General features: G+C 40.2%; 1 protein-coding gene across 4 annotated transcripts in view; it reads right to left on the bottom strand.

Moving 5' to 3' along the window:
- Nucleotides 1-749: 749 nt before the first annotated feature.
- Nucleotides 750-24050, bottom strand: part of LOC121284020 (periostin-like) — a 101595-nt gene continuing 78294 nt past the window's right edge. Inside the window, exons 16-23 of one of the 4 annotated variants that reach the window (XM_041198945.1) lie at nucleotides 22918-22963; nucleotides 15741-15818; nucleotides 13482-13562; nucleotides 9859-9909; nucleotides 6316-6402; nucleotides 4750-4836; nucleotides 3983-4024; nucleotides 750-1786 (exon numbers count right to left, since the gene is read on the bottom strand). In XM_041198945.1, the coding sequence (XP_041054879.1) occupies nucleotides 1719-1786; nucleotides 3983-4024; nucleotides 4750-4836; nucleotides 6316-6402; nucleotides 9859-9909; nucleotides 13482-13562; nucleotides 15741-15818; nucleotides 22918-22963 (540 nt within the window). In that variant the 3' untranslated portion in view covers nucleotides 750-1718. The remainder of the gene's footprint in view (nucleotides 1787-3982; nucleotides 4025-4749; nucleotides 4837-6315; nucleotides 6403-9858; nucleotides 9910-13481; nucleotides 13563-15740; nucleotides 15819-22917; nucleotides 22964-24050) is intronic. The other 3 variants (XM_041198947.1, XM_041198946.1, XM_041198948.1) reach the window with 3 other exon arrangements.

The following is a 24050-nucleotide window of genomic DNA, read 5'->3' as shown; positions in this document are numbered from 1 at the left end:
CCAATTGGCTAGGATATTAAACTTCCCACGCCATAATACGGTTGACATGGGCAGGCAGGCAGGACTGGGCAGTATGTTTTTTAAGCCTGAATTGCGAAAGGGTGTTAAGAAAGGGGGGCACATCATTTGGGAGTTGACCTGTGTGCATTGGGGGTGTCCCTCCCGTTTTGTTCCTCCCCACCAAAACCCAGACCCCCAAACACCTCTACACCCCTCCCTGGGCTCTCAGATCCCACCCCACCCTAAAAGCCCAGGATTTACTTGTCTTTGGCAGCCATCGCTCTTCCTCTTGCTCCTCCTTGCAGCTCCGGCAGGGCCCTCTACTGAGCTCTGGTGCTGTTGGAGCTGTGAGAGCTATCAGCTAATTCCTCCCACTGAGAGGTGGAAGTCCCACTCTCTCTTAGTTTAGCCCACCGGCAGCGTGATATGGCTTCAGGGCTGTCTTCCTCCTGATTTCCTCCAGGGCTGTGAACAGTTCTCCCTGCCATAAAATCCAGCCTGTTTACTCTGGTTGTCTCCACAGATCCTGTCTGATCTGTTGAGTGTTTCCAGCATTTTCTGTTTTTATTTTAGATTTCCAGCACCTGCAGTGTTTTATCTTTGTATACTTTATCAGTACCTCCCAGACCCAGAACCATTACTACTGGGAGTGGCAATATTCTGGGCACGCCATTACCATCCCATGGAGCCATTACTACATTCAAATGCATACACATGAGAAAACAGAGTTAATTAAAATTAAAACCACATATGAGCAAGTACTCTTTAATGAATAATTGTTTCTCAGGGAAAATACAGAAAAAAAAGCACCAAATTCAGCAAATTTTCAGGCATGTAAAGTCTTGGTTTCCCAAAAATAGCAACAAGGTAAGATTTAAACTGCAAAAAAGCAGGAACAAAGAACAATGATACAAAACTCGAGTTATAAAAAAGTGTTCAGAAAAAAGATAATACCATTCAATTTACAAAAGTACGAACAACTTGAACTTGTTTGTGGACTGCAAAGCTTTTTATGTCTTAGTACAAAATACATGTTAGAAATAGCCCATAGCCTCACTAGAGCAAGCACTAACTTTAATATTTTTTTCTTCTTAACCACATGGACATATCAGTTTCCAAGCATTGGCCAAACCCCCACTTGTAATTTATTAAGCCCAGCTTTAAAAATGGAAACAAACATATAACATAAAGCAACTTTTAATCTTTTTAAACTGTTTACTTTGAAAAAATTCTAATTGTTATGTCCTAGAATAGATTCCTGTTGAGTTTATGATAATCTCAATACTGGGAAAACCAGAAGATACGTATTGATTCAATTTTTCCAGATATACCATGATTTAACCTAGCAAAACCAATGGCTGTTCCAGGGAATAAATGGAACAAATAAATTTGACTGTTTAGTAAATTATTCATTTTATATTCTAAAAGATCCCTGACTTAATTTTCCAATAGTACCAAGGAAATGCCTCCAGAATCCACCCAATTTTGATTCTCAAATATACTAGCATTCAATGCGAAACATAAAGAAATAGAAAGTTAATATGCTTTGACTTTTCCTATTCAACAACCATGTAACCTGACAAGAGTCTGTGACATGTGCAAAACTGACATCCATATCATTTGTGATTGCCATATGCCAGGCCTCAATTTTAAATTAAACCATTTGTCTTTAGTGGGATGTCCTGCATTTTCAGGAAGCAAAATGTTTCAAATCCTCCTCAAGCTCGAGCAGGTTTTCTTTTTACTGAAAGTCTCTTCAATGCTTGTCTTGCCCTTCTTGATCCAGCTGAATGCAGAAATTATAAAAATTAGTAAATGCAGCACTTAAACTTCTAGGACATATTTGAAAACAAAACAGTTAAGTGTGTGCGAACTATGCACTAGGGAGCTGTTTGTGATTCTTTGACCTGTTCTAATTAATGTTATAATTATTCTAAGAACTGTTCATTGAAAATTCATTTGGATGAGAGCTTTTATTAACAATTTAACTGCCATATCTCTGTTAATCTAGTGTCAGGATGTTACACTTATTGCGATAATATATTCCTTGAATATATAGTTTGCACACTGTAACATGCCTTTTAAGGAAATTTCCTTCAGCACCAAGCTCCCTCATCTGAAAGGCTGTCTCTTGAGTGGACCCTATCTTGGCAAGACCTAACTCAGCTGGAGTGATGACAGACATCCAAGTAAGCTACAATGTCAAAATAAATACTGCATGGACCCTAGCCACATGAACTTATTGAAAGGAGAATCGGAGGTATTATAGATAATTATAAGTATTATAGGTATTATAGGGCTGGTGGGTATTTTCCCCCAGGAGAGATAGGAGAAGGAAATGAGTGTTTGTTGAAGCAGATGGAGGTCGACTGTGGCAATCAGGGACGAGGAGGGAGAAATCTATGATAGATGAACACATCCCAATATTGGATGGAGTGGGCTTGATGAGTTGTACAGCTTTTATATTCTTTGCTTAGTATTAACCAGAAACTAACAGGTGGAACAATTTAGATAAAAATCTAATTTTAAGCCTTCTATTTTATGCTCGAAGGGAAGGTGATATAAAGATCTGGCTTTGTGGCCTTGAAATTTGATGGCCCTGCCTTTGTTTTTCAGCTGCAAAACAGGTGCATGAGCACCCAATTTGGTGGGTGGTCCTCTTGTTTGTTATTTGCTGGAAGTGCGCCACTGACCACATTGACAAAGGCAGATAAAACAGTGTCCTGAGCAGACATCTGAACCTTTGTTAGAACATTTGCATATTCAATTAGGGCTTCCAAGATCTTTTTTTGAGGCCCTTGATGCAAAATTGGGTTCCTCTGAATGCAGCTGGTACTGATCTTGAAAGGGATTGCTGAGGCTGCCACAAGAAAGCAATTAAAAATAATACTTTCATGAGAGAAGTGCAAGCGCAATGCTGTGTAGATAGCTGTACACACTTCTTATTATCTTACGTGTTAAGATTTATTTAGAATCTTCTGTGAATTCACACTACCTTCAACAGTATGGATTGCTCCCAGTAACTGATAGATAGCTTTTAAACACAATTTGTAAAGATGCCAAAAAAATGAATCCTGTTTCTGGAAAATGCTCAAGGTAATCACTTCATAATATATATTGAGCCCTAAAGATATCAGTTATGTTAATGTTAAAATATCTTAAAATGAGATGAGCAAAATGTCTGAGTCAGGTTGAGAGTCATTATTCAAAAACAAACACTTTTTGCTTATTTTATGCGCAGCTCATAAGCTTGTGTTTCTTATGAAATTTGATAATGATTTATAGCACAGATTTTCAAACTGGGATTCTGGAACTTGAGGAAAATTCCAAGGGGGCCCCTGAAGGTATTTCATTTCAGTCCCTCTGACAAGCAATCTATTAATCTTTTGGCTTATCAGGTAGCTATTTCTGATCTAGTATATTACATAGAATTAAATTAAATTTACAGCATAGAAATAGGCCATTATTTTTATGCTGGTGGCTCGTCCCAATATATTCACTTCATGTTACTCGCATAAATTGTCCACCTATTCCTTTCTCCCTCATCTAGCTTCCTGTTAAATGCATCTATACTGTTTGCCTCAACCATTCCACTTGGCAGCGAGCTTCACATTCTTCACCATCACTTCAAAGCATACTGGGAAGGGTATATAATAGGTGACAGATGAGGTTAGGCCCACATTGCATTATCGCCCATAATGAATTTCTAGCTCATTCCCTTTTGGAAGTGAGGGTAGGGAGGGTTCTCAGGAATGTGAAAATAATTGCAGAAAAACCTATGGATCACTAATCTATAATCTTCCCACATTTACTAAATAGCATAAACTGCCTTGAATCACCCGCCTCAAATTTCCAATGATAAAGCTGGTGTCTCTGTTACAGTTGGAAAACCCAGGCATTATGTCCAACACTGAAAAGTTATCCAGGTGGTAATTAACTGAATGCCTCACATCTTTATAATAAATAATCAAGTCTAACATACCTGTCATTCGTCTGTTACCATGACTGACTCTCCATGATGGTTCTTTAAAAAAATACATTTTATTAGAAATAAAAACGGAAATTCGGGAAATGTACAGTCAGTCTTGAGCCATAAAGAGAAAAGGCAAGCAATTTTATACTCATCATTAGAATTTTCTACTGGTGTGCTTAATTGGGTTAATCTAAATAGCTTCAGGGTGTAAATATAGTTGTCCCTCTACATTGAAGATTTATTTATAAATGAAGTTAACCGCACAAGAATAATATCACCGCAGTTCATGCTGTGACAGATATGACATTTGCTTTATGTGAGTCCTTGCCAGCAGTCACTGTGATGGTTCTAGTGTGTAGTTTTAGAGCCAGTTCAGCTTTCCTGAAGCTTCAACAAACTATAACCAGGCCTCAGTAAAAGGTCTGGAAAAACTCAGCAGGTCTGGCAGCATCGGTGGAGAAGAACAAAGTTGATGTTTCGAGTCCTCATGACCCTTCAACAGAACTGTTCTGCTGAAGGGTCATGAGGACTCGAAACGTCAACTTTGTTCTTCTCTGCCGAAGCTGCCAGACCTACTGAGTTTTTCCAGGTAATTCTGTTTTTGTTTTAGATTTCCAGCATCCGCAGTTTTTTGTTTTTATCTTAGTAAAAGGTCATTATGCAAATAGATCACAGCTGTCGCCATCAGTATAATTTTGTTTCCTGTATCTTTCTAGGTTTGATAAATGAGTAAATGCAATTGCTAACATGGTGTGATTTTCAGAGGATGCCCTTACCTGAACGAATAAGCTTTGTGACTTCTTCTTCATGCTCACTCAATGGTTCACCCTCAATCATAATTTTAGTGAATCTGGAAGAGGAGCCTGCGAAAGTAGCAGTTAATGGCAGCATTAGTATTTGGTACACAGCAGGTGTCAATACAGGAGTGTACCACTTCCTTTAGGAAGAATTCTGAACCAAGCTATGCTTGGTTGAATGTCAAAATATCCACATTTATTCCATGAAGCACGGTGTGCCAGTTGTTTAATTATTAAGAGTTAATTAACTAAGTTTTCTGCTTTCCACTGCAATGTTACTGGAAAGATTGAAGCTTCCTTCAATCAGATATGTTTAACATAACACAAATTTGTAATGAGGGCATTTTTATGTGCATCTGAGATATAAAAAACCCAATCATGCTTGGTGAACACTGCAGCCATTTGAAGACGACATAAATTTGTCAATATTGGAAATCTGTGAATAACAACTTGGTGAAATACTTTAAAACCTCAGAAGGCCAAATTGTATTCATGATTGTTTGAAGTGCTTTATGAGATCAATAGACAATGAATGGATCTTGCAATCTGCAACATGTTCCCTCTAAATAGAGCACTGCGTTGCTAGCTATGGTAGATGACTTGCGACATCACTTGTGAACTTGAGCAATATTGCCAGCTCACACTGTGGAATAAAAACCATATACCACCACTAATAACCATGTACTCTCTAAGTTGACCATGTTTGGCATCATGATATCTCGAATACAAATGAAAGCGCCCTTAGGCTGTTAATGGGAGGGGAAGAGGTAGGGATGGTTATTTGCTATTCAGAACACAATAATTTTGATGCCGAATATAAAGATTGCTAATGAGGAGGAAAATGCAGGGGAGGAGGTTTCCACTGGCTGCGTTTGAGTATCCAGATCTCCACGGAAAAGAACCATCATGATTAAGGCAAAAGGTTGTACCCATTGATAAGGCTGGGAAGGGGGTCGGGGTAGGGTCTACAAGTTGCACTTGAGGTGACTATCCAATATCAGTTGTAAAACACCTTTGCTAATGAATAAAAGTAAATTCCCCTCCCCCCTCAGTTCTTCATCAAGGGCAATGGTGGCCTCTGGAAGTTGTGTTCTCCACTGTCCAGAGTAAAAAAAAACCTTATAGCAAACACAGGAAAATGTTTCCCTCTATTATTAATTAATTGGAGAATACAGATAAAAGAAAGCTTCCTCAGGTGTGAAGTGGACATAAACAAATGCAACCTTGGATTGTTAATGAAGGTTAGGCAGAGTTCTTTTAGGCTGGATTTTGATATGCGGCACCAAAGAACTTTTCCGAGTAAACACAAAGAAGTGTTTCCTTAGATTGTTAATGAAGAAGAGGTCTTTAAATGTTGTGTTTGAGTAACAAATGTCCAGAGAAAAATAACTAACACTGGACACAAAATATGATGCGAATTCACATGTAGGGTGACATAGGGATGGGAAACACAGGCAATTAGTTGGTTGGAGTTGTAAATAGGGAATGAACATCCTATGAGTCCATGCCTCAGGAGGCAAAGGGCAGAGCCACCAGCTCACTAACCTCCGTGAAGGAGTTTTTGGATTTCTTCATCCTCAAGTAATTTGGGATCACCCTCAATAATCCTGGTAACCTTGGTGTACTGTGTTCCTGACAAGATACATGTCAATGGTGAATCTTAAATATTTTCACTACTTCCATCACAGGAGGACATATTTTATGTTTAGAAAATACAGAAAGATTATTGGATTCAATGATTGTAATTACCAAGATGTTTAGTGAAATGATTTTTTAAACCGTGTCTGATGAAAACCACTTTATTAGCCTGAATATTTCTTAAATCAGATTCATACATTTTATTAATGTAATTGAGTGACCAAGACACAAAACAAAAAATGTTATGTGATATTATTTAAATACTTAATATGTTCATATTAAATTCCTGTAGCATATTTTAACAGGTATGTTAACCCAGTTATGTTAATAGCTTTAATGCCTCCATTAAAGTACTAGACAGAGGGCTTTGAGACAATTACATGAAGTATTTATACGATAGTATCTCACTGGATAATTTCTGGGTAATCATTTTGGTTGAGGAAATGGAACAATTTTCAAAATAACCAGTTCCTCCTGTGATCTTTATCTAATCATCAAGCTAAGAGCTGATGGAAGCATTCCATCTTTTTAATATGCTTCTGTAGTTTTAGGGGAGTTGATTCAGATTTGTCCTCTGAACTTACATCAATCTCAAACAAAATTATCTAATTTAGGCTCCTAACAGCTGTCAGAGCAGAGAGGATTTTATCCCATCAGCTTGAGTCAAATAAAAATCCACAATTCAATTGTCCAATGAGCACTTCTGATCTTATACCACATAAGGCACAGCCCTGATATATTCACAGAGGAATATGTTCGAGACTGCAATGCTATTCTTCACTATAATGAGCCATTTCCCCATGATTATCATAACGCTATAGTTGTTCTTTGAGACAGTGATGCACATCAGCAGAGTTCCACTGTTTCTGAGCAAACCTCAGGGAACATTTAAAAGAGTAGTGTTTTACTAATTTGTTGAAGTAACTTTTAAGTAGAATTTTGTCTTTACTACCTGAAAATTAGGCAGGTTTGGACTTCACTTAAATATTTGGTGCCTGGTCAGCGAGGGAAATTCAAGCTGGCTAGGCCAAGGACCTGAAAGAAAAGACTCCTTCAGTCAAGTAGGTGGTGAGGGAGTGGGAATCCAAAGGTATTCAAAATCAGGGCATGGATAGTCTGGGTGGTAAGCCTGGGCCGAAGGAGGCGCAAACACTCCTAATACTCAAGGTCTACAAGGAAACTCCAAAATAAAATTAAACTTTCTGGATGTCCTCTAGCCCTTGATCCAGCTCTGGGCAGGTTTGACCTGGAGGGAAAGCCACAAGTGCTTCGTTGCCAAGGCCACTGGTTGAAATCACAGATCCAGCCCTGAAGACATCATCAGAGCCTGACCAACCTGTATAAAGAGGATCCCACCAGCCTGGGGTAGGTGTGCAAGCCTCCTTCAATTTGCAGTCAGTCAGACTTGGGAGGTAGCCAAGAGTGATTAAGTCCCCTATTCCATTTTAGCTGCCACCCCTACCTGATAGGGGGAGATAAAATTGAGGACATTAAGTCAGGTCTCTGCCCACTTTATGTAGGCCTAGCATTTTTGGTGTCCAAAGCAGAGTGCAACTGTGAAATGGGTGGAAGAACAGCTAATGAGCTGGGCGTTCCTGGCTTCCTGCCACTGTTTCCTGCAATTGTGAACATTGATTAGCTAAAAGGGGCAGCCAAAAGGCTGGTATCTGGTTCGCAACTGGGTGCCTCCTTCAACCTGAAGCGTGTCCTGAGCTTCAGAAAGTGCTGCATGCCACATGCTTTACTTGTGCCAGATTCTGTGTGAGTGGGAGAGGGGGGCTGGGATGTGAGCCAGAACATTAATCCTAACACTTGCCCCTCACAAGCCAACATTAACAGAAACTTTTAAAGCAAGTGATAAGCGCATGCTGTTGGATTAAACCTTACATATCTAGCTCACAAGATATTATTCTAGCTCATTGGCAGCTTGTTCTCTGAAATGTCTTTGGATTACATTGTTCCCAGTCACTGCCAGTTGCACAATTGTTACCAACTGTACCACCACCTCTGATAAAATCAGGCCATTGCCAGTTTATGGTTTCTTTTCTTCACCCTTTCTAGTGCCATCATTAAAGTTTCCTTGGCAACAGAATTCTGTGTATAAATGGGTGCGTATGAAGGTTGAGATAAGGATTTTTACCACTGTCAGCAAAGGCAAGACTAGTTGAAAGCTTATCAAGTTCATGAAAATCATTTCCTTTACCGCCTTACTTTTGTTTAAGAGCACTGTAGCCTCAGATTGCTGCTTTTTGCTATTTACAATTAATCAAACAACTAACTTATTCAAATTGCATTCCCAGTGGTAATTGATAATAAAGGCAATGCATAAACTCTAATAATCAAGACCTTCAATTTTTACCTTTTATATTTGTCGCTTCAATGTTAAAACAACTGAGACTGGCCAAAAAGGGGTATTCCATTTGCACCATCTGAGTTAAATTTACTGTAGAATACTTTTTTTTTATTTGTTCATAGAGTGCGGGTGTCACTGGCTAGGCCAGCATTTATTGCCCTTGTTCAGAGAGCATTTGAGAGTCAACCACATTGCTGTGGGTCTGCAGTCACATGTTGGCCAGACCAGGTAAGGACAGCAGATTTCCTTCCCTAAAGGACAGTAGTGAACCAGATGGTTTTTATAGCAATGATTTCATTGTCATCATCTGGCTTTTAATTCCAGATTTCTTTTTTGATGTCAAATTCCACCATCTGCTGTAGTGGGATTTGAACCCAGGACCCCAGAGCATTACACTGGATCTACTGGATTATCCAGTCCAGTGACAATACCACTACGCAACCACCTCCCCAAATGCTTGCATGAATAGTTAGCTCAGTGTTATACTTGCAGAATAATCTAATCACCTTGTGAGGGAATGAGGCACAATTATCAAAATAGAACCTTCTTTTTGAATATCATTTGACATGCTGCTCTGTAAATATTTAAAAATTTAAATATCACTGAACAGGTAAACAAATCTGCAGAAATAAACGCCCCTTTATTAAAACGGCCATAAAGGGTTATCAAGCATTCCTAGGATTCTGGGGTCTTAGGAATATTTGACAATGTAGAGGGCAGCAGATCCCCTGGGAGAGGGGAAATACTCAATTTGAAGGTTGGGGAAACTGGAAAATCTCTCCTACTGCCTTAATTAATCAAAACTAGTCCACGATGTTAAATCAATCCCAAGCTAGTTAGTGAAGTATGAAACTAGACATTAATATTTTTCTTGATAATAGGTGTATTTAAAGAATGCAACATTACATATGTCTGCTTCCTACCACTGTATCCTAGCAGTCTCTCTTTATAAGTGTTCTAGGTGTTTAAACAATATCCTTCATTTTTGTATCTTAACCAAACAATTAATATACCATTGACACAGGACTCCTGCTTGACTGTCAACTATAGAATTACAAAATTTCTTGTAAATGTTTTTAATAATATAAACTACAAACCTCCTCCTTCAATAAACTTGGTCAAGGCCTCAGCATCACCTTCAATTGTTCCTGAATCACCAATGAGAGAGAGAATAATTAGATTATATTAAGTCTCTGCTGAAAATATATCAATACTGTTTTAGGTATTATAATGTTGTAAATCAGCCAATATACACAATTAGGAAATTCATTCTGAATTTCACCTGCTTTCTATTTCCAATCTTGGCATATCTATCATCATAACTTTAAACTGTAGATAATAATTATTTAGAGTAAAACATTAGTGATAGATATGAATTTATACTGAATGATCCCTGCACTGAAACAGGTAAGCCTGATCCCCACCTAATATTGATCAACTAGCCTCATTTACATGATAACAGTGAGCTGGACGTTTCTAGGTAGCTTGCCTAGTGAGTTGAATGTCAGCCCTTTGCGTCAACTGCAGTGTCCCAAAGGTAGATCTAGTATGAGAGGGGTAAACAATTGGGAGGGAGAAGGGCAAGAGGGAGAGGGTAGAGACAGCAACCGGCAGGGGGAGGGAGGCAACAATCATTTTTTGGGGTAGGGATGGCTGTGTTTTTTTTGGAAAAATATACTTCATTCATAAAATATCTGGAAGAACATACCAAACCATTTCAAAATCACCATCACAAAAGTACAATCAGGTTCAACTTTTACAACATGTATCACGAAATGCATCAATACAATAAATGAATATTACAATCATTTGCAGACCTTCATTTTGAGCTGTACAGCCCAAGGGGTTCTAAACAGTTCCCAGTCCCTCGGTGCACTGTGACAGAAAGGTCTTAGACAGCGATCTTTCACCATTGCACCTTTGCGGTGGCTGCCCCAAGCTTTAGTGCGTCCCTCAGCAAGTAGTCCTGGACTTTGGATTGTGACAAGTCTGCAACACCCGGTCGGGGACAACTCTGCACTGGAAGACCAACAAGTTTTGGGCAGACCAAAGAGCGTCTTTCACTGAGTTGATGATCCTCCAGCTGTAGTTGATGTTTGTCTCTGTGTGTGTCCCTGGGAACAGCCCGTAGAGCACAGAGTCCTGTGTCACAGAACTGCTCGGGGTGAACCTCAACAGAAACCACTGCATCTCTCTCCAGACCTTTTCTTGCAAAGGCACAATCCACAAGGAGGTGAACAACGGTCTTGTCCCCACCACAGCCACCTCGAGGGCAACATGCCGAGGGGGTGAGACTCCTGGCGTGTAGGAAAAATCTGACGGGGAGGGCCTTTCTCACCACCAGCCAAGCTATGTCTTGGTGCTTGTTGGAAAGTTCTGGTGATGAGGCATTCTGCCAAATAACTTTGACAGTCTGCTCGGGGAACCATCCCACAGGATCCACCCTCTCCTTTTCCCACAGGGCCTCTAAGATGTTACATGCCGACCACTGCCTGATGGACTTGTGGTCAAAGGTGTTTCTCTGCATAAATTTTTCCACGGGGTAGGGGTGGCTGGTGGCTGACAGCAGTCCATGGTTTTAATGTTGAGCCGAGAGGAGCAGTCCTGCACCTCACGGTTTCATATTCAGTTAAGTATTTTTAAGTACACATACTTTATGGTAGCAGGCTGTACTGGTTTCTTGAAAGACGGCTGGTCAGTCTGCGCCTAGACCTTGGGTTTTCCTAAAAGCTGCTGCCAGCTATGTTCAAGGCAAACAACTTTTGTAAAATAGGCATCATAAAGGCATTAGGACCCTTATTTGCTTACGCAAAGGGCCTAATATCTGCTTTGGGCCCGTTCCTTGATCAACTCTTTTGAAGTATATCCCAATTAGGCAGTTGGCATAAAAATGTGCCATTCCTATGCCTCTAAGGCAGGCATATCATTGAATTTGTAGGCCAAGCAAAGATGCCTGGTGATAGCATGGCATTGCTGAACCCCAAGACATACATTATCCACTTATAATACTAACACATTGCTGTGTTAAACAACAGATAAATGACTGATAATAAAAAAAATCCTGAAATCTGTTTAATATTGTTTAAATGCTAATTACCATTAGCTTGGCAAAATTAATATAAGCTTTCAAATAAAGTGGCTTAACATTTAAAAAGTAATTTATTAATTTTCTACAAAAGCTGATCTTATCAGAAAAGCTTCAGTTTGCTTCTGTCCTCATCAAGATATATGGTGAATGGAAACTTTTTTTCTATTTCTTGCACTCTCAGTTTGGTATATTTTGGATCAGATGGATGGGTGGTGGGCTGACAGGATGTGTGGATGAATACATGAAGCTCTCTGTGCTTTGCCCCATCAATATCCTTATGCTAACCTCAGATCCATAAGAACACTGAATCTAGTAGCCTCTCAGATTATTAGGTGGTCAATTCAATGGCAAATGGTCACTAGGTAATAACATTAGTCCCAATCTGTGGGGACCATTTCTTTTGGGCTCCCTTGTCCTGGTCAGGATTCTTCAGCAGCATGACCATTGAGGTAAGTATTTTTAAAATATATAAACTCTTCCTGGGGAGCCGCAGGAAAGATAGGGTTGTCCTCCTGACTCCATAGTGGGTCTTGAAGCTCACTGCTGGACCCCTTCCCATGACCTACCTGCAGGCCACAGCTGCAGTGACCCATAATTGTGTCTGCTTCATTGATGAGCTACCGGGGGACATGCAGTAGGGGATCTGTGCTTCATGTGTCTATAATTTAAATAAGACCCGATTTCAATCAGCTCTTTGGCTTATGTGCTGTAGTACATGGATTGTTCCCTGCACACAGTTTGCACTGGTAGGCCAGTGCTATGCACTTTCTGCCCTGCTTTACTCACTATTATTTTCCATACCGATCTCCAAACACCAGGTAGCAATATTGCTAATCCAAGGTCCCTAATTTAAGCATGCTACCATCTTTTCCAGTCCAGCTACTGCTGAATCCAAATTCATCCTCTGTTTCCACTTTGTCCACTGCTGTGGTTTAAAAGTTCCCTCCTTTTCCCTGTCACTTCCATTTGTTCAATGTTCACTCCTCTCCACCTTGGCTCAGTGTCTTCTTCACTTTATTCCCTGCTAGTCTGCAGCCACTATTCCTGTACTGGTCCCTGCTGCTCCCATTGCCCAACACCCCTCAACCATCTTGCAGAGTTTGATCTCCCATTCACTTCCTTCGGGTATCTGTAGCATGCTATTTCTCTTTCTGCTGCTCCGACTGGCCTGATGTTCCAGTCCCCCCTACTGACATAAGTGCTACAGCCTCTGTCCTATTCCCAGTCTCATTCCCACCTAATGTCCCATTGACCATAGCCTCTTCTTATGCCTCCTCTTCACACCTCACAGAAATTGCAGCTGGAGGTCACTGTCCTCAGCTTTGTCCCCAGCATGCCCGCTGGACTGACGTTTGAGTCTGCTTCTGTTCTGGGTTCTCTTCGCCTACTCATCAACTTTACAATTGCCATCAACACGTCTCTTCCTCTCTAGCGCCATTCATGAGTTACTAATTCATAATTTACTTTCATGCAGCAACAAATTGAACTGCACTCTATCTAACATGTATATATGAATAAGTGTATGAAATAAATGTTAAAAACATTTTTCAATTATATTAACTCATGAAAACTGCTTGTGAGAAAGGCACATAACTAGATAAAAATAATCATGATAAATTATGAAGAACTCACCGCTTTGAATAACCTTTCCATGAAGTACTTTTATTTCTGGTTTACTTGTAATAATTCTTGTGATTTCTGTGACCTTAGTTTCTGAGAAGCAAAGATATTTATGCTGTTATTTAACTAGAATTCACTCCTTCAGATTCAAGTCTAGTGGACATAAGAAATCTTGAAAGTGATAAGCAAATGAAGGATATCCTTTGTTGAATTGAGCCTAACATAAAATTGAAACTTCCTTACAAAATACAGTGTTACCATTCATATATTTGTATCAAATTCATTGGACCACTACGTTATAAGCAAATGTGAACTCATTTAAAATAGCTTTCCTAGTGTCAACATCTGGAAAACCAATTGTTTTCTGTGGGTCTTAATCCCTATCTGTACAGTTGTGCAACTCAGTTCAGATTTGCAGATTTACTGCTCATCTCTTGATTTTCCATTTCTGAAAGGTCAACTGAGGTAAGGGAAACTATATACTCGTTTTATTTTTAATCATTTTAGTTTTTAAAACATGCAGATTGGTTGCAATCCTGTGCTTACCAGGACAGGCTTCCAAATGGAAATTCAAATGATATTGGGGTTTAGTTGCAACAAATGAATTGGGCGTCAAAATGGAATCTGCCTTCTTATTACTGCCAACTGTGTTTCTGTCCTGAGCAGTAACAGGAGATTAGTTGAATATTTAATGTTTTCATTAACACTAGGCAAAGCAGGAGGTGGTAGAAATGTAAGGCTTTAACCCCTATCCTACTTCTCACCATGGCTGCAGGAGCGTTTGTTGCTTTACCAGTGTAACTAGGTAGCTCAAGTACAGCTAACTTATATTCAGCAGGTGTGAAATGGGCAGAAAGCATATTCATTTACGAGTAGGATGCTATGCACCTAATCTGTTCAAGCGCTAAGTTTCAGATGTCTTAAGCCCTTTCCAACCACTGCATCTGGCACTTACCTGAGGGCCATTCTTCAATTAGGTGAGTGAGCTCCCTTTGGAGATATGATGAGGATCCGAGGATCAATTTTCATTGATTCTCATGCCTCTTGGTTTGGTCTCAGGCTGTTTTGTAGTGTCGATTCTACTCAACGGACCCAAAACAATGATGATTCCATCAGACACAATTTTCAATTGCTTCCAGGCAGTTATTCAGCAAAATCTGAAACTGATGATTTTGCAATGCTGCATAGCCCTTGAAGCTGCTGCAGCCACCAGATTCCTGCTGCAGCAGCCAATTTCCTTAACTTCAGCGATGAGGTGCAATACATAGATGGGTATTTAGGCTGGAGGCTGCTGAAGTTATGATATTAACCTGACACCTGGAAATACATCAGGGCCAACACTGACTACAATGGGTGAGGGACAAGACCAGAACCCCCTTGCCCCACTTCCATCAGCTTAGATACTGGCAATACAAAATACAATACAAAAAGTAGCTTTTTGTTTATAATGTCATTCAGATTTTTATAAAAATACTTTTCATGCTTTTTTTCAAGTTTTGACATAAAAAGGTGTCCGTTCCATTGAAAATGTACCTTTTCTCACTGGGTTAACATTGGCACAGGTAACTTAACAACTTCACATTCCCGGCGCAAATCGATGGTCTGCTGCGTGCAAATATTAAACATTCAAGTACATGCTCCTCACGATTTTAGATCCGTTAATCATTCCTTATGCTTGGGCAGTCAAGAACTGGGGGGGATTGTCATTATTGTAACATTGTTATTGTGAGTAAGAATAGAGGTTAGAAGAAATTTGTTTACACAGAGGTTATTGGAGAATGTGATGCTATGACACAGGGAGGTAGAGGCCATAGCATCTTTTAAAGACAAATATTTGAAGCAGTGGAAGATACAGGGCTATGGGGAAAATGTGGGGGCAGTGGAACTAGTTTGAGTTTTCTCCATCAAAGAGCAGCATAGACAACAGACACTGAATCTCCTGTACTGTAACTGTCTATGGCCCCATTGCAGGCAGGTGAGGCAGGCAAATCCTCACTCCTTAGATCGCTGCCAAGATATGTGACCCTTTAACACAGTAAAAGATCTTATCAATGCATTATTTGGCATTCATTTGCACCACAAATATCTGATGGTGCTTTATAGCCATTAGCTAAGAAGGAAAAATAATTCAGTAGCTCACACCTCCACAAAGCCCAGGTCCCATTGGCTTCAAGAGACAAGGGTAAAATGAGGAAAGATTAGAGGAGGAACAGTTAGGTTAAAAATACGGAACAGTTGTTGCAAATACAGTGCATGTGAATGTGTATCTACCATATGGAAGCACTCGAGTAATGGTTGTTCCAATCTCTCTGGTAATGTTTGGCTGAGAAATGACCTTGATAATACGAGCTGAAAATGCAAGGACAATATGATTTAAATGCAGGTACCCTCAAGCTATAATACATTAATTGATCATCACTTCCTCCAGTTTAACGACAATCTGTGATCTGCGTTATATTCCCATGGCTGTGGAGAGACAGCTGTAAAGTGATTAAAATGCAACAAACTTTGTAGTGATACATTTCTGTCTCTGCAATTAAATGGAATTTAAGATTGAGTTTGTTGTTCTGCAGAAGTCACTGTCATAAAATAAATTCTGAATAAATGATTAGCTTGTAAACAGTTGCACCATATTTTATCAGACTCATCATCATATTGGATGCCCCTCTTTTGCTGCACTGATTACTGACGTAAGCTGATTTAATTATTTATTTTTCTGCCCTGCACAGTAATTCTGCATGGGATTTCAGTGGACATTTAGGCTGGGATTTTCTAGCCCTGCCACGGCGGCTTTCCCCGCAGCGGATGTGGTGGGTGTGGTGAGCCATTCAAAATTCTGTTGACTTCAGCAGGGCCGGAAGATCCCACCCTTGGTTAAGTAATTATGTGAGATAATTGTCAATCAGTAGTTATCAGAACCAAGAAGGCCAAAGGTACTCTAAATTGTGCTGGCATGCTCCAGTCAGCTATCTTCCATTGTCCTCCATTCTGGTCTTCCATTACACAATCTCTTTGTCTACAAAACCACTTTCCATCAAACTATGATTACTTCTATTACCTTTGGTCCCTTCCATCAATCTTCAGCCATATGGGACACATGCTGTAGCCAACTCAAATCTCTTGCCATTATTGATTCTCTCTGGCATATCATTGCTTCTCATTACTTCTTAGCTGATGATAGTTATCTTCTTTGCACCATGTGCTCCAAAAATTTCTTAACTTGCTTGTCCTTTTGGCAGGGTCCACCTTTCAGCACCATAAACTAGCATTGCTCATTCTCCTTTCTACTTCCTCACACATCTATCTTCCATGGTCTGTCAAAAAAAAACGTCCCTCACCACATTAATTTATTTCTTCAATATTTTGTAGTATCTCTCTTCATCTTTGAAGGCATATAACTCGCCCACCATTTCCATCACCTCACCACTGATGTCCACTTTTTTTAGACTTTCTTCAACCTTGTACTACCAGTATAGGTCTATAGGAAGATGATGCTGAACCCTCTTTCTTTCACTGCAATGATGTACCATCGTTATGATGGTGCCAATCGATTCCAGCCATTGCTTTTCACGCCGACTTCATTTAGGATCCTTACTTCACATTGCCTCACTCATAATGTGGCCCATGACAATACTGAACATGATGGGTGATGTCAATCCAGAAGGGAAAAATAGTTCAGACTAGTATTCTTATTTCCCAATTTCTGCTGGTGTTCCATTTTAAGGTATACAAGACCAGTTTGGACCAGTATTCTTATTTCACAGTTTTTACTGTGTTTTCATTCTGGGAAAGAGTACATTGATTTTGATTTCAATTCTCAAGATAAGTGGAATAGTAAAGTGGGAGGAGGACACAAAAAGGCTACAAGGGGACCCACAGACGGATTGAGTGAGTGGGCAAGAACGTGGCAGATGGAATATACTATGGGCAAATGTGAGGTTATTCACTTTGGTAGGAAGATCAGAAAAACAGAGTATTTTTTAAATTATGAGAAATTTTTAAATGTTGATGTTCAGAGAGATGTAGTTTTTTTTTTAAAAGAAAAACAGCTACAGCAAGCAATTAGAAAGGCAAATGACACTTCATTGCATGGAGGCTGGAGTGCAAGAGTAAGGCAGTCTCGCTATAATTGTACCAGGCTTTGATGAGATCACATCTGGAGTATTATTCAATTTTGATCTTCATATTTAAGGAGGGGTACACTTGACTTGGGAGCAGTGCAGCAAAGGTTGATTCCTGGGATGAGAGGGTAATCCTATGTCGACTGGTTAAGTAGATTGGCCTATGGTCTCTAGAATATAGAAAAATGAAAGAAGTTCATCTCATTGAAACAGATAATATTCTGACATGGCTTGACAGGGTTGATGCTGTGAAGTTGTTTCCTCTGGCTGGAGAATCTAGAATAAACAGACATAGTCTGACGATAAGGGCTTGATCATTTCAGACTGAGATTAGCAGGAATTTCTTCTCTCAGAGGGTTGTAAATCTTTTGAATTGTCTACCTTAGAGGGCCATGGATGTCCAGTCATTGAATATGTTCAAGACCAAGATAGTTAGCTATATTTTTGGATTCCAGAGGAATCAAGGGAATATGTGTATTGGATAGGAAAGTGGAGTTGAAGTCAAACAGCATCCAAGATTCTATTGGATGACAGACCAGGTCCTATTTCTTATGTTTTTATGTACTCAAACTGATAAGTAACGAGAAACTTTTTTGATCACTTCCCAGGTATGGCGAGAATTATTTGGTGGACGCATATGATAATTGAATTAGGCATGCTTCATGTGTGTCACTCAGCAGTGATTAAGGGTTGGTGCCAGCATGGCCCTCAAGATGGATGGTATACATATAACCAGTCTAGAGAAGAAGAAAGGGTGAAAGAAATCACAGAACGACTGAGTCAACAGTGGAACTGCCATTGGGAGGTGGCAAGCCCTGGTTACATGGAAAGAGTGCTGTATGGGAATCGAACTATTGGTGCACGTGTGGAGGAAGGGAAGGGTCTTCAGATAAAATGCATCTGTAACGGGAATGGAACAGCAGTAGGGATCCAGTGGCGGTGGTTTCAAGACGAATTTGGCATGTTTGCCCCTTCAGTAGGGGATGTTGGGGTGCCATATAAAGGAAAAATATCCCAACAACCTGATGGGAAGAATGGCCTGATACTAATTCAAACATTAAACTGGCCCCAGTTCTGGGAGAGGCACAGCGGTAATGTCCGTTGTGAACCAAGTGATGACAGTGCCTATGGCAGCTCTCATGTGAGGTTAGAGGCTATCAGGAAACCAGATAAAAATGCTGCCAGGAGTCTGGGTACCCCTTGCCCCATGTTACTCAATAATCCACAAACAAATGGGTTAGAAGTGATGGAATCAGGAAATTTTTTATATAACGATGTGCGCTTTGAAATTGTTCCGGTTGTTTTTAATCTGACCTCTCTGCATATGCCAGACGGATTGTGCCATAGTAGCTATCTGAATTTGTTTCACCTCATGTTGAAGGAATTGGTAGGAGACTCGCAGGCGAGGAACCAAAGGACAGATTGGCAGAGCCCTGACCCAGACACGGATGATGGGCTGAAGACCCTACGCAAACGAAGAGGCCTGGCTGAATGGGTAGGGATAGGAGCTACTGCAGGTGTGGCTGGCTTGAATCGTATAGATGTCGAATCTATGTGGGAACATGATGAAGTCATGCGGAGGCAACTGAAGGGGCTTTTGACTAAATTAAATGACCAAAGTGGGGACCAAATTCATGAGCAGGGTAAAACTCTGTTATCCACCCAAGAGATTGTGACAGCCATGCAGACCATTGCAAATAAGGTCAATGAGATCATTGGGGAAAACAATCAGGAGTTTGCACAGCAGAACATCTCCAAAGCAGTCACCTGTAGTATGTATGGAAACTTTATGCTCACATTACTGCAAAAGGGATTATCTGACCTTGAATCTAATCGCATTCCAGCCTTTGTCAAGAATCACCACTTGGCCGTGTGGTTAGGGGCCAATAAGACAGAAGAAGAATATAATCGAATCAGGCGGCATGGCCTGGCCTTTTTTGCCTCTCGGGCTCACTCTCAGGATACTGATGGCCAGGTCCCAGTGATACTGGCAGTCCCAATTGTCATGAACTTCACAGCCCCTCCTGTGCGATTGTATAAGGTAGAATCCATAGGAGTCATTGAACTTTCCAATGACAATGCCATCTTTAAGGAATTTAGGGACCATCCTCGATGGCTGATTAACAAAAAGGGCACATGGCTGGCCCCAGACTTAGAATGTTGCCGACAAGTTGGAAATGAGTGGGTGTGTAGGTGTGATGTGTACCAGCATACTACACCCGCGTGTGGGTTCACACTGGATGAACATTCGCCAAACTGCACAGTCGCTGTAAACCAATGGAGCCCTGGGCAGGCAAGATCTGCCTACGTGGGCAGGGGAAGGTACTGTGTTACAACCAGTGCCTCACACCTACATCATGGGGTAACGTTATGCCCGATTAATACCCCTATGTTTTGTCTCTCCCCAGTTGAACCAGTCAAAGTTGGAGGTAAAATGTTATTACCGGTTCACCTGCACAATGTTACAGAAATACAGTTGGAGCTGCCTCTTCAGGAGGAAGCTCTAAAGTCAGTGGTCCATTTTGGACACCCAATTCCCCCTCTGTCCATTAGTCTGAAGTCAATCCTTCAACGTACAGCTACCTCGCAAGAACATTTAGTTCATATGCAACAGGATAATAAAGATATTGAGAAAGGAATCAAAACCTTAGGAGACCACAAATGGTGGGACGTAGTATATAATGTGGGACAATCCGTCTGGGCTCGTATGGCCTCTTATGCTTTCTTAGTCGTTCAATTTGTGTTGACCATTACAGTCATTATTACTTTGATATATTTTCGTGGCGTTTGTCACCGGTTGGAGAATCAGCTGCATGAGCGGCAGGTTCTGCCTATTTATATGGGCCTTTTGGAAGGTCCCCGTGAGTATGTATAGCTCCCATAAAATTAACAAAATCCACAAAATTATCAGTAAATATGGTGTAATTTTTAAATTTGTAAACTCAAGGTGAAAAAGCTGGGAGGAATGCAATTGGAAGGGAAAGGGAAGAAAAGAACCAGAGTTTAAAAACTAAAGCTCATTAGGAGGAAAGGCTAGAATTTGCTTTGTGCCAAATATTCCATCAAAGTTAATCAAACCTTGAGGACATTGTCCAATTGGGATGTGCTAATTTTGGAGAGTAGTTGGGTCAATGGGAAAACAAGAGCAATCACTCAGATCAGCAACATTCCATGTGAGATGTTAATATCAGATTGGTCAGAACAGTAGAGACTCTGCAGCTAGCATATGGACTATCAACCATCTGGAACAGTCCAGGGATCTTCTTTATAAAGTCAGAAAGCAAACAGGTTAAATCGATTAGCAGTTAAACCATGTCACAATCTGGTGGTTTTGTGAGAAGGAACCTCACTTCAATATAAATTTTGTATGACTTGTGTCATTTATGATTTACTTTAGAGGGGAAGGTCCTTTAAAGATACCTGGAAGGTCTTATGGGCATGTGATAGATGAGTAAAATAGGATACATAAGAATGAGTAACAGCTAGTGTGTAGTTAGAGGTCACGGGACAGTCAGATGTCCAATACCTACAGGAGTCAAGCTTGATCACCTTGAGTCTGCAGGAACCCAGGTTCTATGAGTGTATTGTATAACCATAATGATTATTATACTATTGATGTCTGAGCCTGAACTACAAGGAATTATTCAATTGCAAGATTTCCCAACAGAGTTCACTGATTCCTTCAGCACATTCAGGTTCATACTGTGCCATTTTAATCTGCATCAAAGTGACAGTCAGCTCCAGTATTAGCTCTGCCAAATACCTTTTTCTTTCTTTCAGAGGCAATGTCCTTTTGTCACATCTAATTGATTAATCTTTCAGTCATTCACTTGGTGAACTCCAGGTTGGTTTCTGGCCTTGTTTCTGTTGCCAGTGGGTGTTATGTAAATTGTAAACTGTTTTTGCGTACAAAGGTTGATAGGCATTTTCCATTGTAATTGTCCATGTCAATTGCATGTTAGCTGAAGAGCAGTTGATATACAAGAGTACATTCCCAATTTAAAACAAATCATAAGCAGAAGAAATGCTGCCAGGAACTTGGTATAACAACTCCAGCAATTTGTTATAAAACTGTTCCTTTCCTATCTCTTGGCTATTTCATTTGATGCAAAGGCCTACCGAGGTTATCATCATATCAATTCCCATCAAAGTTACATCATGGCTTCTAAATTGTTTCTCAAATTATTCTCTATTAACAGTTTATTAATCTCTCAGGGGAATTCATTCTGGCCTTTGTCCAAATAATCCTTTGGACCATGGCTAACCCAAGGTTTTTGACAATCTTTGGAGACCCTCCCTATGACATGGGGATGTCAAGCCAAGGGAAAACAGCACTGTTCAACTGGAGACTATGGCCCACGTTACACTCACATACTTGAATGACAACATACTCAGTAATTACCAAACTTGCAGGAATACACTCCATAACAGGAAAAATCATAGAGAAATGAGAAGTTTCTGATAAAGAGTCATGGCCAAGATTGTCCTCCGAGTGGTGAGGCAGCATCAGAAGAAATGTCCAGAAATGCAAAAGTATAGAAAAACCCTGAAGGTCCAGAAATTGGCATCCTGGTAGGTCAAGGACTACATAATAAAGGAAGGGGGATAAGATTTGATAGAGAGGAAGCTGGCACAAAGCCCTTTCCCTCTTCAGGAAGACTTCAAAGTTGTTACCACTGCTTCCCAGAAGTTTCCATCACCTACCCCATGGCAGCCTTAGGAAGTAATGAGAACAGGAATAATTTGGAGGGAAATCGTCTGGGGGTCTGGGTTCTGTTGTCCACAACAATAATCACCCCCCACCCCCTCCACTGCCCTTCAGCAATCCACTTTCATTCATCGGGCAAAGAATGGAAGGCCAGAAGCAATCCCAATAGGAACGCGATGAGGAAGCAGCAGCCTCACTGTCAGCATTTTCCTTTTCTCTGTTGCACGATCCTGCCCGATTTTAGATCTGATTGTGTAGGGGGGTCCTGATAACTCCTGAAAAATTCTCTAAGGAAGGTACAGAGACTTGAATTTGGCAGTAGTCTCAGTTTCATTGGAATTGAAAATATTCTGGGTTTGACACAGTCCACCTTGAAGACAGGTGAGTCCTGACAACCATGACAAATATATATTTCAAGGGCAGATCTCTTGAATGACATCTTCATCTTCTGATCCTTTCTGTTTTATCATCTTGCTTTTTGTTTTATTTATTCCACCTAATGCCTTTTACATATTTCAAACCTTAAACTACTAATTTCTATAAAAAAAATGTTTTATAGCAAAAAACATTAACAGCAATACAATTTCAAACTTTCAGAAATACTGCTTAAAGAACTTACTGATGATGGGCAGTCTGATTTCTTTGTACGTGTAACCCGGGGTGAACTATCCAAAGAAAACAAACAAAAAAATCTTCTATCATTATGTTTTACAATACTCCATTCAATCTCCTTCCTTATAAGAAATTATAGAGGTTTACGTTCCACTGACTAAACAACAAACTCCTGCAGGTTAATGTTATTCCCAGTCTCTCAACCAGCATGGCAAGATAATTATGGAAGCAATGAAAGCACAGTTTTGTTCCACAGTCAACCTTTTTACTTGGATACTTTCCAATGGGACATCATAACTGATTGCCTCGGTTAGTCAAACTGAGATTAGAATTCATTAAAAATATATTCACAATCACAAGAAGACAAACTAAAATGAAATTTAATAATTCAACAAACTAGAGAGACACCTCTCCTTTCCCCATTTTGAACATTAACAGTTTCATTAGGAATTATTTTGGATGTTAAAGATCATAACAGCATTGAATAAGGCAAAAGAAAAGAAAACTTATGTCAGACATCATGTATTCAATGCTGCAGGAGGCCTTGAGGGATACAGAAAGTGCAGGGGATGAAATTAAAAGGAAATTAGGGCAGGAAAGAGAGGAATATGAAAAAAATATTGGGAAGTAAAATCAAGGAAAACCCAAAGATGCTTTCTAATACATAAAAAGCAAGAAGGTGACTAAGAAAAGGTAGGGCCAATTAGAGATCATAAAGGTAACTTCTGGGTATGGTTCTCAACAAATACTTTGTGAACGTTTTTAAAAAAGAGAGATGAAGCAGACTTTGTAGCTAAGGAGGAGGGGTGTGAGGCTGAATTTTACACTCCAAAATTGGGACCCTTTCCTGCTTTGCAGGGTGTATTATGGGGTGTGATGACATCGGGCACCACTTACGATGTCATTGCGCCAGTTTCTGATAATACTGCATGCGGGCGAGTCAAAAAGTCAGGAACCCACCCACGTTATTTAAATATCAGTATAAAAGGCAAGTCAGCTAATCAACTGTCCATCTCACTGCAATAATATGGTCAGAGGGCAATAATACACCTTCAGGGTGAGATGTGCGACAGGTGGGGAATCCCTTTTTTAAGGGCAAGCTTGTGTGGGCGGGTTTTGAAACTGCAGCTGAGACCAGAG

The sequence above is a fragment of the Carcharodon carcharias genome, chromosome 11, assembly GCF_017639515.1.
Source record: "Carcharodon carcharias isolate sCarCar2 chromosome 11, sCarCar2.pri, whole genome shotgun sequence".
Taxonomy (NCBI): domain Eukaryota; kingdom Metazoa; phylum Chordata; class Chondrichthyes; order Lamniformes; family Lamnidae; genus Carcharodon; species Carcharodon carcharias.
This window is presented reverse-complemented; position numbering and strand designations above follow the sequence as displayed.